At 54.9% G+C, this 16,419-nt stretch overlaps 1 protein-coding gene across 4 annotated transcripts in view; it reads left to right on the top strand.

Moving 5' to 3' along the window:
- CRACR2A (calcium release activated channel regulator 2A) overlaps positions 1-16,419 on the top strand; it is a 118,130-nt gene that overhangs the window by 94,225 nt on the left and 7,486 nt on the right. For 2 of the 4 annotated variants that reach the window (XM_029204732.1, XM_029204734.1), the window contains exons 14-16: positions 2,726-2,858; positions 7,956-8,037; positions 8,145-8,259. In XM_029204732.1, coding sequence (XP_029060565.1) covers positions 2,726-2,858; positions 7,956-8,037; positions 8,145-8,259 — 330 coding nt within the window. Of the gene's footprint in view, positions 1-2,725; positions 2,859-7,955; positions 8,038-8,144; positions 8,260-12,659; positions 12,843-16,419 lie in introns of those variants that run through there. The other 2 variants (XM_029204735.1, XR_003791039.1) reach the window with 2 other exon arrangements.

The following is a 16,419-nucleotide window of genomic DNA, read 5'->3' as shown; positions in this document are numbered from 1 at the left end:
CAAGCCCTCTCCAGCCCCTGCACGGGGACTTCTTGGCCTCGGTTATCATTCTTGGGCCTGGATTAAGATTCATGCCTACAAACCACTCCTCTGAAGGGCCCTTGGTGGGTGGGGCAGCCCCCCTACACCCCCTTCTACATCCCCAAAAGTGGACAGACTACACTTGCTGGCAGTGGGCACAAATGGGGCTTTAAATACCCCACGAGAGCCCCCCAAATGTGAAAGAAGTGTTAAGAGGGCCACGGGAGACGGGGTGAAGGAAGAGGCTGAGCGTCCGTGTCTGCCATGGCAGCTGGTCCTTGCGGTTGTTGGATGACGAGCATCAGAGATCTGTTCTCCCCTTAGGCGGGTGGGGAAGTAGAGCACAGAGCGAGGAGGCCCACCCAGCCCGCAGTGAGGGGAGCCCAGCCTTCGCACCCACCGCTCTGCATCCCCACCGGCTGCACCGGGATGCGCTGATGTTTAGCTGGGACAGAAACTGCAGCAGAGAGGAAGTGTGTCTGCTGGAAGTCAGTCACACAGCAGCCTCAACAGAGGGTCCCTTGCAAGGCCGCTGAGCCATCAATTGGTACCAGCTTTCGGGAAAGTAGTTTGATAATAGGAATCAAGAACTTTAAAAGTCCACCTCCTTTGAACCAGCCCTCCTACTTCTAGCAACCTTTCCTAAGGAAATAACCAAAATCAGACAAAAATTTAATCCAAGAATGTAAGTGCATAAGAGCAAATAATTGAAAAAACAACAATAGGGACATAAATTAGACTATATTAATTTAATAGAATGTTATAGTGCTATTAAAAATCACATTTTTGGAAAACTTCAGTGACTCAGAAATATTTATATATAATTCAGTAACATAGGAACAAATAGAAACTTATACATAAATTTATATTATATATAATAATATAAATAAAGTATACATAGTATCTCAAATTTCTCTCAAAAAAACATATATTGATTCATCTATATAAAAAAAGAAGCCTGGAAGAAATGTATCCAAATAGGAATAGTGACCATTTCAGGGTTGGGGGGTAAATTATGAATAGTCATTAATTTCCTCTCTGCTAAGTTTCCTAATTTTAGAAATTAGTATGTATTACTTTCATTTTTTAAAGCTTTAAAAAAATAAAATCAGTGGTGGGAAGGAGAATGAGAACAGATTCCCTGACTTACCAGTGGAGGGAGCCTTTCTCCAGCCCCTCCCCCCAATTTTGTTGTCTCACTGTTGTTCGCGGGCAGGTGGATTGTCCCCCAGGTTAAGGGCAAGAACTGGAATAGCTTCGCTGCTCCTGTGAGGTGGGTCCTTCCCCAAACTGAACCATCACCGGGTTGATCGTATCCTGTCTGCGGAATAAGTGTCCTGCCGCAGGCGGGGGCCAGGGTGAGGGGAGCACAGAGAAGGTCAGCCACCGCCTCTGCAGCCAAGACCATCTCCTCCCACCGTCCCTGGGCCTGGGGTGGGCCAATGGCTGCACTGAGCTTTGGTCTCAAGCAAAGGACAAATGGAGCACGAGCCTGGCAGAGTGATACTTGTGCATTGCAGGAATAAGGAAACTGGGGCCAGGGCAGCGTTTCTGAGTGTGGGTTTCTCTCTCTTTTTTTTTTTTTTTTTAAAGTTGGGTTTAAGTTTCTGTAATTGACCTTGAATTCCCTCCTAAGTACAGCATGGAATTGATTTCTCCCCCAAAGGCTGTTAATGGCTTTTCTCTGAAATTCAAGTACTGCTAATATCTGTGGCTACTCTGCTATAGTATTTGCTCGGTGAGAGGAGCTAATCCCCCAAATCCACTTCCACATAGATTCTAAAAAGCCTCCCCATCTGGCCTGGCAGTGCTGGGGGAGCACGCGGCTCTCTGGACTTAATGACCATTCGGAGGAAGGGCCCTGTGCCGGTCCTCACTCTGCCTCTCACTCACCCAGCATCCTGGAGCAAGTCCACTTCCCGCTGGGCCGTACACACCAGAGTAACAGGCAGGCCAGTTCCCAGTCTGTCCCGCTGCCGGGTGGAGAAGGACCACCATGACTGTGTTCTGGAAAGTTCTTCCCGTAGCCTGGCATCTTGGGATTTCCCAAGCTACTGAGTGGAGACTGTCTTGCCTTATTTCCAGGGCAGACAGGGACCCTAGATGGAAGGTGAGCTGGGACAGAAGGGCAGCATGCAGGGAGGCGAGCGTGTCCTCCATCCGGTCCAGGCTTTCAGTGACGGGGCAGAAACGAGAGGCCCGACCCCAGCCTGGGATGCCTCTGCCTCTGAGTTATAGATAAGCCTTCTATATCTTCTATATCTCCCCTTCCCCTTCAAACACTCCACCTTGTCCTCCCCACCCAGCCCCTGCAGAGAATCTCTGCTTCCTCCTTAAGCCCCAGCCCAGAGCCTCCCCCGCACCCCGAGACCCTTGATTCCTGGTCCGTGCTCTGGGCACTCGGAACATCGTGCCATGACTATGTGTACACGTGGCTGCCTTCCCTGCACCACATGCCCGGCCCAGCGCAGGGCCTGCGTCACAGCACGTGGGCAGCAGTGGTGGTGGAATGAAAGTCTCTCTTCCCACTGCTGAAGCTGGAAGGAGCCTTGGTGCGCTGAGCCCGAAGCTTCCTGCATCCAAGGCCCGAGCAGCCTCCCTGGTGCTGGTTGCGGGTCCCTCCCTGGACACCGCAGGGACAGGTCAGGGGCAGGGGTGGCAGGCGGCCGTCCCAGCATTTGACCCTGCTGTCTGTCTTCCACAGGAGGAAGGCTCTGTGTCCACCCCAGACCGGCTCTTCAAGATCGTGTTTGTGGGCAATTCCTCCGTGGGGAAGACGTCCTTCCTGAGCCGGTTCTGCGACGGCAAGTTCTCCCCGGGTTCAGCAGCCACCATGGGTGAGTTCTCGGCCCTGGGCTGCGCCCCAGCCCACCTCTGGGAAGGGGCGGCTGTGAGAAGGGTGCCCAGGGAGGGACTTGGAGCCCCGTAGGAGGGGCTGAGGGCTGGGCTGGTAGGCGAGGCCCCCCTCTGCCCGGTGCTCCACGGCTATGGGACCACGAACGGTTCCTATGCCCAAGATGAGGGGCTCTGAAGTTGGCACAGATGGACTTCCGGCCCTTTGTCCCCTCTCTGAGCCTGTCTGTCTTCAATCATCCCTTCCCCACTTTCTCTGTGTGTGTGTGTGTGTGTGTGTGTGTGTGTGTGCGCGCGCATGCATGCACACTTGTATAGACGGGCAGGATGGAGGACAGTGCTCTGGGGGCTTCTTTTACCCATCAAATTTCCTCATCTTGCATCCCGGGCCTGCTGGGTAACAGCTGGAGTCCACTGTAGACACTCGTTAAGCTCAGCTACTAATAGTTGATCAAGGCTTCGTGCGCCTCCATTATTATCTCGGGTAATTCTGTATTTAGATAGGAGCCTTTGCCCCTTCACCCAGAGGTGCTCCTTGCATTGGAGTATGTGGGAAGACGCAAGGGCATATTGACCTTTTAGTTTCTCCCCAGGTGAATCACTCGAGCAAAAAAAATGAATCCTTTGGGTGCCTTCTATGTGCCATTTAACCACGCTAAGTCAACTATATTAAAAATACATTGCGGGCTTCCCTGGTGGCGCAGTGGCTGAGAGTCCGCCTGCCGATGCAGGGGACACGGGTTCGTGCCCCGGTCTGGGAAGATCCCACACTCCACAGAGCGGCTGGACCCGTGAGCCATGGCCGCTGAGCCTGCACGTCCGGAGCCTGTGCTCTGCAACGGGAGAGGCCACAACAGTGAGAGACCCGTGTACCGCAAAAAAAAAAAAAAACCAAACAAACGAACTAACAAAAATACATTGAATATTTACCATGGGTTTTGATATTTATCATTTCCATCTGTCTTCCCAACAACCCTGAAAGGCAGGCACTGCTATCAGCCCAATGGACAGACCAAGACGCTGAGGCCCAGAGACGGGCCCTCATTCCCACCAGCTGGCCGTGCTGATACTGGTCCCCCCGCAACCCCACATGCACCTCTGCTGTCCCAGCCCACTGCCTCCCTAACAATATTGCGCTGTGCGTGCTCAGAGCCCAGCTTCTGCCACAGGAGGTGGGCAGAGGCTAGCACAGGCAGGGGAGGCCGCTAAGGTCCAATGGGGCATCGGAGGTCCCAGGCCTTCATCTCAGCTCTGCCACCGACCAGCTGTGTGACCTCGGGAGAAGGTGTTTCTGAGAGATTTGAACCGGGCCAGCCAAGACTGCTTCCAAGCCCAGGGCTCTGTCCAGACTACCTCTGACCCCTGGAGGTCTCACAAGCTGGCCCTCCAAGACAATCCGAGACAAACTTTCCTGCCCCAGAGCCTGCCTGGGGAGAGTCTGGTCTCTTCCTCCAGGATAACCTGAACGGGCCGTTCCTTCCAACTTTCTTCCTACAGATGGGTCTCTTCCCACGACTGTAGGCGCCCTGTTCTTACTGCTGAGCCTCTGCAGTTTCCAAATCCGGAGCCCCCTCCTGCCCCACCCCCCACCCCATTCCACCCAGAGAATGGGTGCATCCCACGGTGAAGAATCGGGACTCTGATGGGAAGACGGCTCAGAAGAGCCTGGCCTCATGCGGCTGGAAGGGATGGCTAGGAGTGACCCCCGTGTGCCGAGTGTGGTGACACAGGAAACAGCAGCTGCAGAGCTGGACTGGCCCTCCCTGGAGAGTTCCATGGGGTGGCCACAGAACCTGAGGTCACAGCTCGGGCATAGGCTGTGGGAGCAGGGGAGGGATGCTGCACCCCCAGGGGCGGCCCTCCGGCAGTGCACCTGCTGCCTCTCCCGTTGGTAAAATCAGGGAATCGGGGTCTGCTTACACCTCCAACTGATGCCCCCGAGATGGAAAGCTCTGAAAAAGAGAAAATCAGACTAATTCGCACTCCCCAGGAGGCCAATTATGGAAACACCTACAATTCAGGAAGGGGAAAAATATCAAAGTCTCCAAATCTGGGACGCCCTTCATCGAGCTGTGCAAAACGAGCCAGAGTAGCAGCTGGAATTAGCCTCCCCGGCACACGTGTCAGGGCGCTGATGTCACACCAGTCGCCTGGAAGATGCTCCCTTTAAAGACACAGATGAGCCACCGAGTCCTGGGCTCCCGGGGCTCAAGCAGGCCAACCCCTGTTGAGCACAGCAGCCCTGGACCCTCAGCACAGCACCAACAGGGGCGCGGTGGTGCCTTAAAGCTCTCCTCCATCACCGAAGGGACAGCCCCTCATGAGCACGTGACCTGTCCTCGACCTCCGGCTTGTGCGTGAAGTGGCTTCCATGATGCAACAGTCTGTCTTGGGGCGCCCCTGCCTTCCCCACCTTAGCACCAGCGGATCCCTTGTAAAGCAGGTGGGTGGGTCCTGCGGGTGTCCTGGAGACGTCAAACGACGTTTCTTGCAGAACGTTGGAGCTCATTTTGTCAATGAGAAGACTGACTGTTAGAGGCTAAGGCTCTAGAACCCAGGACTCTGAGTCCAGAGCTCTTCCCGAGGCCCCGCCTTGGTTCATGGCCCTGCTTTAAACCAGGGCCCATGGCCCAAGGTGTTTCTTCTGCCCTCTCCTGGGCACCAGTCCGTTGCCATCCCTCTCCTCAAGTCCACAGAGAAATCCCGAGAGCTTCCCCTCTGGGACAGCTCGCTGGCACTCCCCGCTCCCAAGCCCTCTTGCTTGGAATGACCTGTCCTGTCCAGAAAGGACGCCCTTCCTGGGGTCCATCACCCACAGCTCTGACCCACACATCCCACACACAGCACACTCCACGGTGACGGGGCCCCCAAGGTCCAGTCCTCATTCAGGAACCACTGAGGTTGCAAGTCCGGGGTCACCTCCACGTGTTTGCCGAATGCTACAGCTGGACATAAAATCATGGACACCCAACTCCCCTCCAGCATCCCTGTCACACCTCAGTTTACAGATGGGGAAAGCGAAGCCTCCCAGATGGGGGGAAGTCACATCGTCCAGGTCACACAGCTGGTCAGAGGCAGGACTGAGGCAGGAACATGAGGTCTGGGCTCCCGGACCGTTGGAACGGGTGCGGGGGAGGGGGGCGGTCTCAGAAATCCCTCTGGTCCCTCGTCACTCTGTGTAACCTGCTGGACGCTGACACCCCGTGTCCCCCCAAACCCCACTCATCCCTTGGGCTTGTTCGTCTACTTCCCGGCCTGCGGGTCTGAGGCTGCAGGGAGGGGTACCTCGTGGACCAGCGGACACTCGCCAAGCTCCCCGTCCACCAGCAGAGCGATTACCAGTGAGGTCGAGGGACCCAGCCGTCCCTCCACCACCTGCCTTTCCATCAGAGAGAGGGCTCATCCTCGGGGGCTTCAGATCAGGCCCCGAAGGTGTGATGACTGAGGCTGGCTTTCCCCTGGGTTGTTATCAGGCTGTGGGCAGCCCCCTGGCCTCCCAGAGCACAGATGGGGGAAGCCCTACTGCTTTAGCTAAGAAAACACCCTTGGGTTTGGTTTCCATCTGTTCTGATGGGAGCATTTAGCCTTGGACTTTCTAGGTGAAACAGAGCTGCCAGGGACCCCGTGCCCAGGGTACTGCCATGAAAAGAGGAATGAGCCTCAGAACTGGGTTTGCAACTCACTGAGGCTGCTGACCAGCTCGGGCAAGGCTGGGCTCCTGCTTCTTTATCCTTCTATGGTTTGGGAAGAGAAGAGGGGTGCACGTGTGTGCACGTGTGAGGATGGGTACGTGTGTGTGTGTGCATGTGTGTGCAGATAGCAACCCGCACATGGATGTCTCAGGGGAGCGCGGTGAAGAGGGAGAGGTGGCACATGGAAACTGGGGATGCCAAGCATTCTACCAATGGGACACGTCCCTCTTTTCCTCACCCAGACACGCGCATCCTCTCTCCGACTCTCTTCTGTGAGCCCAGGGCCTCTGCAGTCCTGCTAACATTCTAGGAGCGGATGACCCTCCCATCTCTCCTCCCCTGCCCGGCCCCTCACACACTCGCCTTTGCCTGGAGACCGTGGCAGGGATGCCCTTTTCCATCAACTGCCTCTTGGTTGTCTGTCTGTCAGTCTGTCTGTCTGTCTCTGTCTGGCCAGGCTGCTGTTGCTGTCCCTACCTGAGCCCTCCAGAGTAAGGACCCCAGAGGCTGGGCCTTTTAGAGGTTGGGAGGGGATGCCCTCTGGTTCCAAGATCTGATGCCTCAAGGGGGAAAAACGTTTTAAACCTGGTTGAGCATCTGTGAACATTCTCACAGGGTGTAGGAGGGAGGAATGTTTGTTATCAAAGCACCTGCATTTAGGTCCTCTGTCTGAGGGCTGCTGTGGGATCTGCCTGCCCTGCACCCTCTCTCTGGGATCCATGACTCCAGGTAGGGTCACAGCCTCAGAGGGAGGATTGCAAGTGGCTTGATGGCTGGGATTAGGAGCTCTGATTCCATCTCTAAGGGGGCTTTGCCTCTGATTCCCGCCCCCATCGCTTTCCTTCTCTTCTGTCCCTCCCTCCACCTGTCAAGCCCTCCCCTCTCGCCCCTCCTCCCCCACCTACCTTTGCATCACCACAGTGGGAGTCTGGAAGTGTGATCCATCCCCCAGGGATATTCGGATTTTACTGTGGGAACTTTGAAAAGCATTTTAAGGAGAAAGAAGAAAAGGGAGGGAGTGAGGAAGGAATCTGAGGACAGTCTTTCTGTCGCTTCATCTTCCCAAGGAAGGAGTAAATGATAATTCTTTCCATTGGTAGATTGCTTTTCCATATGTGATCTCATTCGATCCCTAAAGAGGGTCTGGATTACACTGCAGTGAGCAGCCTGCGGTTCAGAAAGGTTCCGTGACTGGATCAAGGTCCCACAGCCGGTCAGTGGCAGAGACAGGACCAGGAGCCAGGTCCCGGGCCTCCCGGTCCAATGCTCTGTCCCGGCGCACACCACGTGTCAGGAGCTGCAGGGCGAGGGCCGCGCCCTCGGGCTGATGGGATTCCGGGCTGGGGCGTGGGTTCCGGACTTGGACCTGATGCTGGGCTCCCCCCACAGGCATCGATTACCGCATGAAGACCGTGCGTGTGGACGACTCGCGGGTGGCCCTGCAGCTGTGGGACACGGCGGGGCAGGAGAGGTGAGGATCCCCCCCCCGCCCCCCGGGTAACCCCGCCTCTCCTCTCCCCGCGGGGGCGGGCTGTGGCGGCAGAAGAGGCCGCGCACCTGACCCGGCCCTTTGCGCAGGTATCGCTGCATCACCCAGCAGTTCTTCCGCAAGGCCGACGGCGTCGTGGTCATGTATGATCTCACAGCCAGGCAGTCCTTCCTGGCCGTGCGGCCGTGGCTGAGCAGCGTGGAGGTGAGCTGGGGGCCTACGGGCGGCCCCTCTTCCTGGGCCTGCTGCCCTCTCTGGACACCTGACTCACACCCCACCTTCTCCGGGAAAAAACCGGTTCAGGCGTCCATGCGTCAGTCCACCCAAGTGCCCGGCACCAGGCTGGTTACTGGGGACCCAAAGGTGAACATGAGAGGTGCGGTCCCTGCCCTCATGGGGGGAGGGGGCTGGGGGAAGGACACAGGACAAATACCGATTAAGCCAATAATGGTGTCATTAAGATTGTGAAAAGTGGGGTAGGATTAGGGGAGGGAGTGTCAAGTGTCAAGGATGGATGGGGTCCCAAGGTGTTTAAACTGAGTCACCACCGCCTCTCCTGCATTTTTCTAGCTTCAGGGGGTCCCGCCGTGACCAGCCCAGGACCGTCGTGCTCACGGTTTGGGGGCCTGGGTCACAGCCCTTCGCACGAGGAGGGGAGGCTGATCTGCAATGTGCGGGACCCAGGCTCACCCCAGAGTCATCTCAGGCCGGGCCCTCGAGACACAGGGCTCTTCCTTGAATTCTGGATTCTCTGTAAGACTCTGCTTTCTCGCTGTTATCCTTGCAACATGCTGCTTTGTAAGCGCTTTTTACTTCCCGACCACCTGCATGTCCTTCTCTGCCACTGAATGCAGATGTCTCAAGGCCAAGGGCAGTGTGCCAAGCCACTTAGTATTTTTTACAGGCCCCCTCCCTCCCAATTCTTTCACAGACAGTCAAATGGCCCCAGCTCCTTCCATCAGCAGGACCCATGCTTTGTTCGTTTATTTGTTCTAAACGCTGCCAGGCATTGTTCTGGGGTCCGGGCATTGTAGCACCAGGTAAAAGAGACAGTGTTCCTCTCCCCCTGGAGCTTGTGTTCAACCCTCTGCTCAAGCTCTCCCCCTGGAGCTTATGTCCAACCCTCTGCTCAAGCCCGCGGCCCTTGCCCAGCCCCTTACCTGTTCATCAGTGAGGCTGCCACCCTGCTGCCCAGGGCACAGCTGCCAGCCCGGCCCCGCCCTCTGCACAGCTTTGTCATCGTGACCGGTATTCGGGTCCCACAGTGCTGGGCAGATGTTGGACGTGTGCATGGGTGCCGTGTCACCGTGCAGGCAGGATACGGGGGTTGTTCATTTCATTGGTTTCCACCCTAAGATCTGTGCTTCCTCGCACCAAAATCTGTTTCTCTTGAAGTTTGGATTGGATGGGCCACTCCTTTCTCTCCTGTTAATCTACATCCTTGTCGTTACCAAGAAAAATGAGGAGCAAGAATGGAAGCCAGATGCAAGAGTTTCTCAGAAATTTGCTCGATAATACAAATTATTTTTCAAAATTATTGCATCTAAAACACAATAGAGAAAATGTACGTTTGGAAATGTAGTGAATGGCTCTATACCGAGCTAAGAGTGGAGACAGATGGTGGGGTGATCCGGAAGTGAACCCTCTTTAAACTTTGTAATTTATGACATGATTTTTTTTTTTTTTTTTTTTTGTGGTACGCGGGCCTCTCACTGTTGTGGCCTCTCCCGTTGCGGAGCACAGGCTCCGGACACGCAGGCTCAGCGGCCATGGCTCACGGGCACAGCCGCTCCGTGGCATGTGGGATCTTCCCAGACCGGGGCATGAACCCGTGTCCCCTGCATCGGCAGGCGGACTCTCAACCACTGCGCCACCAGGGAAGCCCTATGACATGATTTTTGATAGCACCAGCAGATTTCTCTTCCTCGCGGAAGTTAAGCACCAGGAGAGACTTCAGGGATGACCTAACCCAGTGGTTTTGAAACTTTCCTCCTTGGAGCCCCGGAACCAGGCTGACCTTTCTCACAGCCAGAGACAGGCAGGGAAGGGTGGTCGTCACAGGTCTGGGCCTTCTCCCCCCACCTCAGAACCCCTCTATGACTTTCAGTTTTGCTTAGTGGAAGCTCAGCCACAATTTTGTTAGACAAGAGGGTTTCCCTCTGAAAATCACTGACATAATACAGCCATCTCATTCCAGATGAAGAAATTGAGGCCATGACCTGATCAAGGTCTCCTGTTCTTTTCCCAGCCACAGACATTTAATCGTTCCCCGTTATCTAAATTTTGATAAATGCACAGTGGGGTTTCCACGTGCACTGAACCCGAGGACGCGGAACCTGCAGATTCCGGGCTGGGGGCTGACTGTACCTCGCCATTTTATATAAGGGGCCTGAGCATCCGTGGATTTTGCTACCCGCGGGGGTCCTGGAACCAATCCCTTGCAGATAGGGAGGGGCAGCCGTGCACTAGAGCTGGGAAGAGGCAATGCAGGTAGTCTGGGCTTAGTAGGGATGGATGGAGAGAAGCTTACAGAACTACACTTTCTGCCCTTAGTAGGGGGGGCTGTAGTTTCTAAGGCCCCTGTTGTGCAGAGAGCCTGGGATCTAGCCAGGAAGTGGAACGTCTGGTTGAATTGGAAGGTGGTGGTGGAGGTGAAGAAATGTCAGAGGGTCATCGTTGCAGCTTGAAGCATGAGCTTGGCCATTCTGCAGAAAGCTGGGTCGAGCACTGCGTGGCTGGCCTGTTCCTGCCCGGGGTAGAGCTGGGAAGCTTCACCGGCACGCACCCCACCAGAGCCACTCCCCAGTGGAAGCTGAGCTGAGATGGCAGATCCACCTGTGGTTAACTCAGAATTATCCCTATGTGGACGGGGCTTCTCTGTATACTTTGCAGTTTGCGTTTTCCTGCTTTAAAATTTTAGCAGAAGGTACCGGTAAATTTTAAATGATGATTCCAAACTTAGATGGACATCAGGATCACTTGTGAAGCTTTCGAACAAAACAGACACCAGGGCCCAAAGAGAACGATTCAGGTCCCGGAAATGCAAAACACACAAAAAACAAAAACAGCCAAAGTCCCCCAGGTGGTTTTGTTTCTCAGCCACCATGGATTCCAGCCTAAACAAGTGCTTCTCAAACTCTAATATGCATGAAGCATCTCCTGGAGACCTGGTTAAAATACAGGGCCTGGGTCAGCAGGTGCGGGCTGGGGCCTGAGATGCTGCATTTCTAACAAGTTCTAACAAGCCAGCGCTGCTGGTCCAGGGACCACACTTTGAGAAGCAAGATTCTAAATCCTTTTCAAAGATGTTTGTAATTTGCGGGGCACAACCCACATACCCAGCCTGCGCCACGCGCTCTGGAGGACTCAGTGTGATGCACCGGTGCAGCAGCCCCAGGGTTCTGCGAGCAGGGGCTGGAGGCTGTCAGATGGGGTTGTGTGTTGAGGATATGGACCCGTGGCGTCATAAATGCAGTTGTTCTCAAGATTCTTGAAAAGCTAAGTCGTTCTGCCTTGGCAACCAGCCATCAGAGACGTCAGGTGATAGATTAAAACTTGACACCTAATTGGATCGGAGGGGAACTGAAAATAATCAGCCCTTGATGTTTGTGGCACACCTTGAATTTCCGTAGCACTCCCAGCGCTTCGCCAGCCCCTTGCCAGGAGAAGGGAGGGTGGAGGGGGAGCTTTAATAACAGGCTTTGGGTTCAGAAGCCTTATTATTAAGTGAATGGTGGCCAGCTGTTCCCAGCGCCCCTTCCCCCATCAACCTGAAAAGCCGTACCCAAGGAAAGGGCTGACATTGCCACGGATTATACACGGCAAAAACTGACTCCTAGGTTGCGACGGGCAGGAACAGCGGCTGGGGAGGCGTGGAGTTCCCTGCAAAGGACATTCTCATCGTCCCAGCCCAGCCACCGCCTGGCCGTGAAACGTGGGCCAGTCACTCCATGGAGGGGTGGACCAGAGGGTCTGGAAGGTTCCTCCTGGCCCCCGCGCTCTATAGGGTCTGGCACTCGACTCTCTGGGGGGCCAGGATGGAGCAGGTGTGTGTGTGGATGGGAGAACCCTGCCAGCCCAGAGGGAACCGAATGCCTTGGGCACAAGAGAAGGGGCGACTGTTCTGCCTTATGAGGTGTCCTGCCCCACAACCCCTCCTCTCCCACCTCAGCACCTTTACCTGGCCCGCAGGTCTCCTGCAGGAAAGACCCAAGTGGGGCCCGCACATGCTCTGTGCTGATTCTCCCACCATTTAGCTTTCCTGTGCACGTCCAGGGAATCAAAGCAGTTAGACCTTCCTACCGACTCATCATCCCCCACCCTCCTGACCACCACACCTCGGCTGCGCGGTGCTGGTTTAACCAGTCCAATCTAGAGGAGAAACCAAGGGCCCCATGTTTAGACCGTCAGGCTCTAAGGGCCCCATGTTTAGACCGTGAGGCACCCTGGACATCTGAAGACTTTGGGGCCTGTGTCAGGTAGAGAAGATAGGATATGGTACAAGCCCGATGGGCTGGTATTCCTCCCGAATCCAGATGTTTGGTCCGCAATGTCTGCAGTCCTGGCGTGTTAACTTCTCGTCTGGATCTTTCTGTCATCCTCAGGAGCACTGTCCTGTTAGGCCTGTACATCAAGGAAGTGGCATCTGACCCAAGTCATCAACCAGCAAGACCAGTGCCTCTGAGCCAGAAAAAAACCATGGAGATTAGTCTCCCGTAGCCTCTTGTTTTATAGCTCTGCAGCTTTCCTCTCCCTTCCTGGACGGCTGACTAGCTCTCACTCTGTGATCTTTGCCACCGCTGACAATGTACAGCACACGGCAAAAAACAGCGTTTCATTTTTCTTTTCGCCACGTTCCGAGCTGAGCTCAAAGTGCTGGCGGGTGAGAACGAACTACGCAAATAAATCTTGTTTTGACTCATCGTCCGGGGGGGCGGATAAATATGGAAACCCCCAATATATAATTTTGCAGTCATTTTCTTCTGAGCATAAATGCATGCTTTAATGTGCTGAGAAATTTTTTTGTTTTGCCTCTAGAGAAATAGCACTAAGTGCTTTTTCTTGCCTCCTAAAAAATAGATGTTAACACACACGCACACGCGCACACACACGCGCACACACGCACACACGCACAGCAACCAACCAAATGCAACAGCTGCATGTCCTGAGCTGAAAGCCAGCCCTTGCTCTGAGTTGACAGCTTCTGTAAGCAAAAGTCAGAGACGGGGAATCTTTTGAATTTCAGCAAGTCTGTCTTCCACGAAGTTCAAGTTCAGAGAAAGGCAACTGAAGTGGTGGAAGGTGGAGAGGCTTGCTTGTGTGTCAGACCAGCTCTGGAGCCCACCTCACAGCTCAGGGAAGAGGGAGGGAAGAGAGGAGGGATCCGGGTGGGTCCCACGGAGAGACGTGGCAGAGCCAGACAGAGCCTGGGCCTCCTGCACAGAGCCTGTGCCCAGCCCGGGAGCTGCCCTCAGACCTGTCCCTCTGACCTGGTGTGCCCATGGGACTTCAGCAACATCTATAAAAATGTCTACAGGGCTTCCCTGGTGGCGCAGTGGTTGGGAGTCCGCCTGCCGATGCAGGGGACGAGGGTTCGTGCCCCGGTCCGGGAAGATCCCACGTGCCGCGGAGCGGCTGGGCCCGTGAGCCATGGCCGCTGAGCCTGCGCGTCCGGAGCCTGTGCTCTGCAACGGGAGAGGCCACAACAGTGAGAGGCCCGCGTACTGCAAAAAAAAAAAAAAAAAAAATGTCTACAGACATTGGGTGGCCTTAGACTTAGTCACCAAAGGAGGTGCCTTTGGACTTTTAAAAGTAAGTGTGGCTTCATCTGGTGGATAATTATGAGCCCCTTTGTCCAAGCAGCGGACAGGCCAACACCCTCGTTAAGTAGGTGAATGATGTAAAGTGTGGGCAAAAAGCTCACGTCTCGAGGTTCAAGTCGGAGAGGACCATGAAGCCCCCAGCCCAGCCCCAGTGCCTCCTGTGTCGAAGGGTGACCTGGGGCCGGGGTGAGGGTGCCTCGCTGCCTGCAGTGGGTAGCACATGCACGCCCTGGCCTTATGTGTGTTCTCACTTATTTTTGCCACGTCTTTGGAGATAGGCCTGATTCTCCTACATCAGCACAGACCAGGGCCCTGGGAGGGGAAACGAGGGGTCCAGAGAGTTTGTGTAAGAGGGGAACATTGCAAAGGGCAGAAAACTACCGCTCCAGCTGGGGTCTGGGCTTTTTTTTCCTGCTCCTTCTAAGCTCTTTTATTTTTATTTTCTTAGCCAGGAAGCACTTTAGGAAGGAAGACTGCCTCTCCTTTTCCAAGAGGCAGCCCGGCTGCTCATGGTGCGGGGCCCAGATGCTGGGCTGACTGTTCCTACCTCATCCTATTTGGTCGTTCAGGACCTGGCATCCCCTTTACAAGGGAGGAACAAGCCATCGCCTGTAACAAGTAATACCAGGTTCCAGGCTAGAATCCCACCCTGGGATTTCAAGTCTGATGCTCTTATTTTCAGAGCATTTCCATGTCAAGAAATCCCACCAGCCTTAGTCATTCCTCACACATCAATCTACAAATATCTCTCTCGCGCGTGTGCTGCAAATAGCAAGTCTTCTGGCCCACATTCCTGATTCTTCCCCTTTTCTTCCTTTTCTGTGAAAAACTCTTCACGCAAGTTTCTGTGGCACAGCACAGGTGGGGAGCGGGGTATTCCCAGTACCCGCAGTCCGGTTACGAGGGAGCCTTATGGTCCACGCACGTAGCCATCAGTGGGTTTCTTACTTGCAGATAACTGGAATATGGCCAAGTCTACCCAACACATCCACCACCATGTGCACAAGTCAGTCTACTGCGGAGGGGCACTGTAAGATCTTGGGCCTCTGAGTCATCGTCACGAGTGTTCATTACCGTCTCACCACGAATATGTGGAAATACTGCCTTTAGAGAGTTCCGGTTAATGAGACACTAAATAGCAGAGAGGTCATTGGAAATAGTAATTCAGAGCGAAGATTAGAGAAAGGTGGCCCCGTACACTAAAGGGTGGGTGCTCAGAACGCTGACTTCGTTGGGTGCTCCTTTGGATTCTCTGAGCTTTAACATTCTCATTTAATACGTGAGAGGCTCTTCACTACTGAACTACAATAAAAATGAATGTGTAGGGCTTCCCTGGTGGCGCAGTGGTTGAGAGTCCGCCTGCCGATGCAGGGGACGCGGGTTCGTGCCCCGGTCCGGGAAGATCCCACATGCCGCGGAGCGGCTGGGCCCGTGAGCCGTGGCCGCTGAGCCTGCGCGTCCGGAGCCTGTGCTCCGCAACGGGAGAGGCCACAGCAGTGAGAGACCCGCGTACCGAAAAAAAAAAAAAATGTGTAGATTGAGGAACCACGGAGGCTTCATTTCGAATGTGATGCTATTTAAACCCAAAACAGGTGACCTGTCAGATGGACCATGGACATTTATTTGACGGGGTCTAGGGTAAAGCAGACGAACTGTTGGCGATAGTAGCCACCGGCAGGCTTCTGGTGTCCCACGGCCTTCTCTACTTAGTGACACAGAGCTGCAGTGAATATTTATTACCAAATTATGATTAAAAGCCCCTCATTAAATATCTCACAAAGCAAAAATAACAACCTGCGTAAATGTGAACATTACCATATTGACTCACTCAGTAGCTATGCGTCCTGGGCCCTTGGGGTGCAAAGACCCTGGGGTGCAGGGACCCTGGGGTGTAGGGACCCTGGGATGTAGGGACCCTGGGATGCAGGGACCCTGGGGTGCAAAGACCCTAGGGTTCAGGGACCCTGGGTGTAGGGACCCTGGGTGCAGGGACCCTGGGGTGCAAAGACCCTAGGGTGCAGGGACCCTGGGTGCAGGGACCCTGGGGTGCAGGCCTCTGGCTGATATGACACAGGACACAGCCCCTGGAGGAGTAAGTAGGGTTGAGCCCTGGAATAAACCTGTTCTTCTGGCCCATGAAGTACGACTGCTGTGGCTCCCGTTCTTCCAGATCAGGGCTCCTTCAGAGCCAGGGCACCCAGGACAGGGGTCCCCATGGGGTGACCTCCAGGGAGGCACATGACAGTCATGTATCACGTGCTGTGGACCCAAGACCGTGACTCGGATGTGGACCCAGCCCTCGGGGAGTTACGTGCCCAGTTCAAGGCCGCAAGAGGTACACTGCTGACTGTGCAGCCCCTGGGCCTCCTCAAAAGCCCCTTGAGCAACTCCTTGTTCACTCTGGTCACATCGATCAAGTCTGATCACCTGGGGATGCCCTCGGGGGCTCCGTACGGACACCTCTTGTACCAGCGCCAGCTGTGCCCTATCCTGCTCCCAGTGCCAGGTCACGGGGAGCGGGGTAAAGGGGGGGTCCCTGCAC

Source organism: Monodon monoceros, unplaced genomic scaffold, assembly GCF_005190385.1.
Source record: "Monodon monoceros isolate NGI ecotype Baffin Bay Population unplaced genomic scaffold, NGI_Narwhal_1 Super_Scaffold_6, whole genome shotgun sequence".
In the NCBI taxonomy this organism is placed as follows: domain Eukaryota; kingdom Metazoa; phylum Chordata; class Mammalia; order Artiodactyla; family Monodontidae; genus Monodon; species Monodon monoceros.
Note: the sequence above shows the minus strand (reverse complement) of the source record. Positions and strands in the feature narration are given on the sequence as shown.